General features: G+C 34.0%; 1 protein-coding gene across 7 annotated transcripts in view; it reads left to right on the top strand.

The window, feature by feature from the left end:
* Positions 1–8,521, top strand: part of LOC127063099 (box A-binding factor-like) — a 51,765-nt gene extending 43,244 nt beyond the window's left edge. For 6 of the 7 annotated variants that reach the window (XM_050992417.1, XM_050992422.1, XM_050992416.1 and 3 more), the window contains 3 exons: positions 3,260–3,435; positions 5,718–6,012; positions 6,388–8,521. In XM_050992417.1, coding sequence (XP_050848374.1) covers positions 3,260–3,435; positions 5,718–6,012; positions 6,388–6,788 — 872 coding nt within the window. In that variant the 3' untranslated portion in view covers positions 6,789–8,521. Of the gene's footprint in view, positions 1–3,259; positions 3,436–4,453; positions 4,540–5,717; positions 6,013–6,387 lie in introns of all 7 variants that reach the window. The other variant, XM_050992420.1, reaches the window with a different exon arrangement.
* Positions 8,522–8,966: the final 445 nt, after the last annotated feature.

The following is an 8,966-nucleotide window of genomic DNA, read 5'->3' on the forward strand; positions in this document are numbered from 1 at the left end:
GCTTCAGCTGTTCAGCTGACCTATAAATATTCAAACGATACGTTTCTCTCCACTTGGATATTAGAAATTGTTCGATAGGAGAAGTTATAATTTATGAAAATTAATAATACATCGTCGAATATTAGATTAATTTTTGTCAATTTTGTACAAAAAAGATACAAAAAAGTTTTGTTAAATTTTTCTTTCTAAGATGAATGGGGAAGTTTTAGGATGAGTGAGAGAGAAAGAGAAAGAAAAAGAGAAACAGAGAGAGAGAGAGAGAGAGAGAGAGAGAGAGAGAGAGAGAGAAAGAGAAAAGGATCGAGGTTGTTAACGGTGTCGTATAAACGTGGGCGTGCAACTTGACCGTAGGTTTTCCCTTGGGTAAGAATAAGAAAAGAGAAAAGGAAAGAGAGAGAAAGAAAGAGAGAGAGAGAGAGAGAGAGAGAGAGACAGACAGAAGAAAAGGAGAAGGGATCGTTTATTCCACTGTGTCAGCTAGTTCATGCTTATATAATATCCAATTGCTTCCCAGTCCGATTTCGCCCCGTATCTTCTCGAGCAGATTCTCGTGTCCTCTGACCTCTTCTTCGCCGTTTCGCCATGGCCATGGTAACTCGATACAAACCTTCTCATCATCATCCTTCTTCTTCTTCTTCTTCTGTCTTTTCCTTCGTATGCCTAGTTATTTCTCTCTTTTGCGTTATTATTAACGTAATAAAAAATTAATTATGATTATAAATTTCAAATAGACAAGAATATTATCGATATATTTGATCCTACGATTTCGTTCGATGTTAATATTTTTTCTTCCTATTTAAAAAATTAGTATATATAATGTTATAATTATTATATATGATATGAAAATTATAGCTGACATTTTAGAATATATGAAAAATATAAGATATGAAGTGACAATTAACTTTATGATAGTAAAATAGAAAAACAAAAAGTAATGCAATTAATTCTGTGATGATATAGAAATAAAAATATATAAGTGCATAGATTTAAAGTCACATAAAGTTTCATATAGATAACTTTTTAAAATATTATTCTGAAACACATAAACAAACAAACAAATAAATCAATCAATTATTAATAAAGATTACAAAATATTAACATTACGATCGAATTAGACGATCATATTAATATTAAATATTGTTTTGTATTAGGGATGTGATGTTTTATTACCTCATTAGCTTTGTTATTTGTGGGTCAAGGTGGCGTCATAAAGGCGCGAGAACGCAATTCGATTCTCGCAGAGCTTGGCACACCAGCTTCGAATCTGTCAGAGTATGCAGACAGAGTGTTAGTAGAGTTCGTAGGACTCGTACAGCGTCAGCAACTTCTTGCTTACCTACACGCGATATCCGATTGCTTTCCAGTCAGATTTCTGTCGTCAGTGCGAGTACCGTCCACTGACCTCTTCGTCCTCTTCTTCTTCTCTCTCTCTCTCTCTCTCTTTTTCATTCGTCGAATAATACGAGCTGAGATCTTTCTCCTCTTTCTCTTTTTTTCTCTTAGTGCGTCGCTTTATATACCAAGAAAAATTATCTACGACGTTTCAATTAAAATTGTTCATAATACGATACGATCAATTAAATATATCGATTGATCAATTTGTTCACATTATTGTTGTTAAATTCGCGTCATTTTTTTTTTATATATAATGAGCAGTTTGTTTCAATCAATCCACATTTTTATAAACAATATTAAATCAATCGAGCAAACGCGTATGTCATATGTATTTTATATCGGTTTATCAAAAAATTATCTAATTAATTTCAATATGTATATATATGTATATATCGATAAGATTGGAAATTTTATCGGGTTATTTCTAACTGAACTTTTTGTTAGAAAATTCAGGTAGTTACGAATAAAGCGTTAGTTGGTTGGATGAACGATCTATACGGAGGTGGTTCCTCGGTTGGTTCTCGTTATTATCGGCAAACACCGGAAATTCCGATAAAGCCATGTCCGTCTCTACGTTTATACTCCCCTTCCTCATATCCTACTTCCTGCGTCCTACATCCCTTTTTCCTACTTCATTTCATATTTTCACAGTCTGTGTTCACAGTCATGCAAATTATGTCAATATCATATCGATCGAGAGTTTCATATCGTATCAATAAATTAAGTATCATTGATCAATTTGATAAAAACTTTTTATAGGATCGTTAACTTCGTTAACTTTTTTTTTTATATAAAGGATCGATGATTCATTGATCAGTGTGACAATTGATCAATTCGGATCGTAGTTCCAAAAATAAAGTTATTATTGTACGGGAATGAAGTAATCTTCCTGCCTCGAGCTAAATGGAAAAATACCGGGAAAATCTCGTAATGATAGCTTTCTCTATTTTTTTTCAAATATGAATTTTAGAAAGTAGCATTTGATTCATCGTATTTCTTTTTTGGTTCTTCTTTCTTTCTTTCTTTTTTATTTTGTCTTTTTTATTTTTATTATTTCTTTTCCTTTCGAAAATCATTGTTCGCTTTTATAACAAAAGATAAAGAGAGGAACAGAAAGAATGATAATAGAGAAATCTCGTGGAATTTCGTGTTTCTCTCTTTCTCTCGCTCTCTTTCTTTTCTACGTGTTATATACGTCATTCAGTATTAAAACGCGTGGAAGTATGCATATTCATGCTCACGTATGGACGGGAAAAGAGAAAAGAAGAAATACTTTGGACGAACGCGGACAATTATTGTTTCCGAGCAAAAGAGTGGAAGGAGGCCATGCGATGGTGCACGAGCGTAACATTGCATAACTCTCTCTCTCTCTCTCTCTCTCTCTCTCTCTCTCTCCCTCCCTCTCCCTCTCTCTCTCTCTTTCTTGCGAAATTACAACACAACATCAAAATGAAACCAGGTAGAACTCATAATTCGGAAGTCTGTGCAAAATATAAATATATATGTATATATATATATATATATATATATATATATATATATATATACATTTATTTATTTATATATTTATCGATTCGCTTGCTTTTCGAAGGAACTGTCAATCCAAGAAAAAAAGAAAAAAAATATTTAGGCGGGTACACGAGCCTTTCCTACAAGTATTACTCTCCTTCCTTAATTCCTTCAAATCCTTTTTCCTTTTTTGTCAATATGTGCTCCTCCGACACGTGGACGACGAAACGAATGCTACGAGAAAAAAAAATAATAAAAAAACATTACAATTAAAAATAAAAAAAAAAAATACTGAAAGATTGCGAAACGATGAAAAAAAAAATACAAACCAAAAAAAACAACAATGCCAACACAGTGCACAACATCGAGGCGGAGTACTTTACGGAGGGTCGCGAGTGCGTGAACTGTGGGGCAATTTCCACACCCTTATGGCGAAGGGACGGTACCGGGCACTACCTCTGCAACGCATGCGGTCTCTACCACAAGATGAACGGAATGAATCGACCCCTAGTCAAACAACCACGTCGTCTGGTAAGAATGCGGACGCCGAGATGGTATATTTCATTGATCCATCTCGATGCTCAGAGTGATGATTTTTGCGCGTTGACGGTTTGGATAATACCTTGGTGTTCTTATCGTTTCTTTTTTTTCTTTTTTTTTTTTTTCTTTTATATATATATATTTCTTGTATTTTTCTTATCCTTCGTCACATTTTTTTTCTTCATACATTTTTTTTCATTTATTTGGAATCTATCATTATTAGTTTCAAAGTTAGGATGTTTATTTTATGTATCTTTTTTTTTTTTGTATTTTTATTTTCGTCGTTTTACATTGGATTTATTACTCGATAAAAATAATTAATGATAGGAGTAATTAAGTATTTCGTGTCCTCCGAACCGTTCGCTGCAAAATATTGCGATAGCATAGAAGCTCGAGAAAAGAGAAAGCTAATATCAAAAAAGAGGGAAAGAGTGCGTGAGAATATGAGAATGAGGGGGTGCAAAGAGCGAGAAGAAGAGGGGACGTTCTTTCTTCTCCTCGTGGTGTCCAGGAGCCTATGTGGAAATTCGCCCGTGGTGTAAAAGACTTAAACAAAAAAAAAAGAAAGAAAGAAAGAAAGAAAGAAAGAAAGAAAGAAAGAAGGAAAGAAGGAAAGATGAATCATAGCTCAACGATATTACATTTTCGTTGATTGTTTCTTCTCCTCCTACCTTTTACCCTCGCCCAAAAATAAAGAAAAAAAGAAAAAAGAAAAAAGAAATAGTCAAAATAGGAAGAAAAATCTCGACGTGAATTTTCGCGAATCTCGTTTTATCCTTTGCTCCTTTCCTTTCACACATTTCGCTTCTCCTAATGATGGGATGAAAGCAGACAAAAAAAAAGAGAAATAATAAAGAAAACCAAAATATAAAAAAAAAATACAATAATAATAATAAAAGAGAAGAAAAGAAAGAAAGAAAGAAGAAGAAAGTACGCTTTTGAATACGTACGCCCAGGAAAAGAAAGAAGGAAACACAACCTCTAACGTTTGGCCTCCTGTCTGTTTCAGTGGCGGATCAGGGCGATTTCTACAAAGGCTTCTGTGGGTATAGTGGCGCCCCTCGCGCCTTCGAGGAGAAATCGAGCCGTCGTTTGGTAGGTGTCATCCCCCCAACTCAGCACTCTGTCTCTCTCTCTCTCTGTCTCTCTCTCTCTCTTTATCTCTCTTTTTCTCTGTTTCTCTTCTTTCTTTCTTTCTTTATCTACCACCACTTTTCCTGGATACTTCATTAAACACATAATCAAAATTTCCTTGCCAATCGATCCTTCAATTGTGCATCCTCCACTACCATTTTCGTTCCGCTCATATTTTCTTACTTTTATTTTTATTTATTTTTTTTTTCTTTTAATTTTTTTACTTCAATGCTCTTCGGGAATTTCATCTCTCGTCATTTGAACGGTTTCTCTTCTTTTCTTTCCTTTTTGTTTTGTTTTTTTTTTATTCTTTTTTTCATTCCTTTTTTGTTTCTTTTTTTAATATTTTTTTCTTTCTTATACTTTTCTTTTTGCGAAATATCACACTGCCTATCTGTCTATCTATCTCTCTCTCTCTTGATCACTCTTTCTTTCTAGTAGAAAATCCATCGTAGCTTCGAGGTGCCACTATACCCATGGTACACAAGCACTCTCCTTCCTGAAATCACGCGCGGCCTGTTCAATTAGCCGTTTCGATGTTATGATAATGATCGATAGATCACGATGATATTTGTCAACCTTCTTAGGACGAAGGAAATTAAATTCAAATCTCCGTTCTAGCTTATTAGATCGTTGAGTTTTTACAGGCTCGCGTGAGTTTACGAGGCGAGGGTGGTCCGTCTTCTTTCCTACTTTACACGCGGAACGTCTGTCCCTTGCACAGAAATGGCTTAACCTTAGGTCATCGTTTCGATATGTAGATCTTTTAATTAATGAAATTTCAACTTTGCAGGATGTTACGTTCAATATTGTGTCATACGTAACTCGTGGAACTGTGCAAGTGACTTTCCCTCTTTTTTTTTTCGTCTTTGTTTTATATTGTAAAATTAATGAGTAATTGTAACGAATTCAACGTCCGAGAGCAGGATTTAAATTGAAAAGTATCAGTCAGGGAAGGGAGGGAAAGGAAAGAAAATCCTGCTCTCTCGAAGCGAAACACAAATTTTTCTCTACCTCTGGAACTGAGTCTCGTTGTTGGATTATCCAATTGTTGGATGGTCCAACGATGAAACTCGAAGAGGAAAAGAAAGAGAAAAATTAAGTAACTCGATCGACTAATCAAGTTTTTCTTTCTGCAGTCCGCTTCAAGGCGCGTAGGACTCTCTTGTAGTAATTGCCAAACGACAATGACGTCACTCTGGCGACGAAACTCCCTTGGTGAACCAGTTTGCAATGCCTGCGGTCTCTACTTCAAGCTTCATGGTATCAATAGGCCGATGACGATGAAGAAGGACAGCATTCAAACTCGTAAACGTAAACCTAAAGGTGGCATGAAGTCTACCGATACTCCAATTGCTGGCAATGTTGCACAATGCACCAACAATAACAACAACAACAATAACAATAACAACAATAACTTAAAACTAGAACCAGGTAGGTTCTATCTCAAACGAGTTTCATTTCCCACAATTAACAGACTTTTTTAACCGGTCGGCACCGTTCGCGATTGCAGTTATATACGTACGTGCATACATTGCTCCGATAGCTGACCTACTTTCAATCGTACCACAAGTAAATGGAAAAGCAGTATAAACTGTTGAGGCATACTCGTTTATGCAAATTTTCATAGTTTTTGATTAGAGAAGTGAAGAAAGAAAGTGGTCGATTAGTTTAGGGCGGTTGTCGTACAAATATACTGAATCTTGAGCTTTATATATATATATATATATATATATATATATATATGTATGTATGTATGTATGTATGTATATATTTATATCTATAAACTAATTTCTTTAAAATCCACAGATAACTATGATTTAAGGATGGCCCACTCCGTGGTTCCTCAAGTTACATACGCAGGTTCCCTCTACGGTAATCCACAATCGGGCAGTCGTATAGTTTCCTATCGTTCAACGACACCTAGTGGACTCTACTACGACATGATTGCTTCTCAACAACAACAACAACAACAACAACAGCATCAGCAGCTCCTCGAAACTCATTCTCCGAAAGTTGAATGTCCTTCGCCACCTTGTGCGACACATTCACCAGGAATGATGTCAGCGGGACACTCACCCGATCATCACCAACTTGCCTCACCTCATATCGTTACTCTCGGCAATTCCTCGCCCAGTCCAGCAGGTAGTAAGATCATGTTGGACAATGGCCATCTTGAGAGACCCACTGTTGTTTCTATATCTTCTTAAAAATCTCAAATTATTGTCGATGAGATTATGACAAAGATTTTTTGAGCTCGCTGCGAAAAAGACGTCGATTCTCCGACACTGTGAGCTTTTATATTCATCGTTAGTAGTTTCAATCTCGATCCTAGCTGATCTATGATTGAATTTAACGATTATTTAAGTCTTGAAACGGGATAGTCATGCGTAGACTTTTCAGATCAAAGTTGACAAATTTACTGAGTGTTGATGAAAGGGACCATATCGTTAAGTTCGGAAATAGTAAGATCGTAAAGTGGATTCTCCTATTTTTTCTTTTAAGAAGCCAAACAAGAAATTTTGATATAATGCAGAAGTACTTTTCTCTTGCGATCACGGTACAATACTTCGTTATTTTGCAAGATAGATTTAGATTTCAAGTATAATGTTGTCGTATTAGTTAAGTTAAAATTTAAGTATCTCAAAAGTGTGTGTATATAATGGTTTGGATGGTGTTAATTTAGGTTCTTGTAAATATCATTGTAAGTCTGAATTTGATGTCGTTTAAAAGTATATTACTCCTATTGTTTGTCTTTCGAAGTCGAGAGATATATCTTAAAGATTTTGTTAGGATAAAAGTACATATTAAAGATTTTTCTTTCTTTTTTTATTTTAAATTTAAACTACTTTCCGGAAAATCTTGATTTTTTGTTTATACTTGAGAGAAATTAGGAAAGTCAAAAAAAAAAGCAGAAAAAATAATAAAAATAACATTTACTCCCCTTTTCTCGAATTTTTAAGGAAAGCGTCGATCTCATTTCGACCGAAGCGATGAGAGTTCAATAAACTTGAGCTTCGTGACGTACGATAACGCAAAGGCGTGCAAAAGTTATCGCTTTATTTTTTTTCTTCTTTCCTTGTAAACAGTTGCGAATAGGGGCCGAGACATCCGGTATATATGTAGAAAATGTGTCAGAGTCAATGTCAGATCTTCCACACTTTGATTTTTTTCTTCTATTCTTGTTTTCCCTCTTTTATTGTATTTTTATTTATTTTATATTACTTTTTCTTTTTTTTTTATAAAAGACGAATTTTTTAAAGCAGCTCTCCGAAACAAATAACAAATCGACCCTGGCGCCTTTGCATTCTTGTAAATATTATCGAAAATATGTTTAAGTGTTAAGATTTTATCTCTTCTGTTTTCTTTTATTCTGTAAGATTTAAGAATTATTATTTTAACACATTATTGACCGGTATACAACAATAAATAATACCTGAGATTGTTGGGACTTCATTCCGGTTATGTTCATGATCGAATTAATATTATTATTAAAATATTACAAATTTCAAAAAATTGAAAATACCAGAATTAAGTGAACGCTATGGAACGTGTTAAACAATGTGTACTATTTTATACCTTAACAATTATATAATTTTTATGTATCTGCAAAAACGAGTATATCTGTGAATCGGTCAATAATGTGTTAAGATATTAGAAATAATCATTGTTGTAAGAACGAAGCATAAAAGTTTCTCTCGCCGATTAATCGTCAGAGTACAAGAACCTATCAATAATCTTACAAATCTTATAACTACAATGATAGTTTATAATGTAACGACGTTTATTAATATAGTGACGGGCACACACCATTGAAACAGTTTATACATTTTATCCGGCTGACGAACATGCTAATATATTTCACGTAATATATTTTTTCAGAGTGTTGTATCGGGTCATATCAGTTATTTTTAAATAAAAGGGATATATATTTAACAGATAATTAATACCGTCACTTTTTTGTAATCGTTCATGTAAGAATTCCAACAGGAGTGGGATATAACATCGATGAAGAAACATTTAATGGATATCCAATTTTTTTTACATATTTATTTAAACAATTAGTAATAATAATAATACATCGTATATCGTTAGTAATACTACAATTTTACAATTATATTAAACTTATATGTTTATCTTCAAGTAATCCAACAGATAATAAATTAAATGAAATGATTATAAAATGAAAAGACGATCGAGGAAATTTTATTTGAAAGTAAAAGTAAAGGCAGGATGAATTCGAAAAGCAGATAGTAAGATAGACGAAACTATTTTGTATGTATGTACTTTTGTTCGAATTATAGAACTTTCATATAGTAAAATAAATCCTTCATGTCGCGACCTCGTTGCTGCTTCTCTAACAGCAATGGCCGTCTCACCTGAATGTC

Source organism: Vespula vulgaris, chromosome 4, assembly GCF_905475345.1.
Source record: "Vespula vulgaris chromosome 4, iyVesVulg1.1, whole genome shotgun sequence".
Classification (NCBI taxonomy): domain Eukaryota; kingdom Metazoa; phylum Arthropoda; class Insecta; order Hymenoptera; family Vespidae; genus Vespula; species Vespula vulgaris.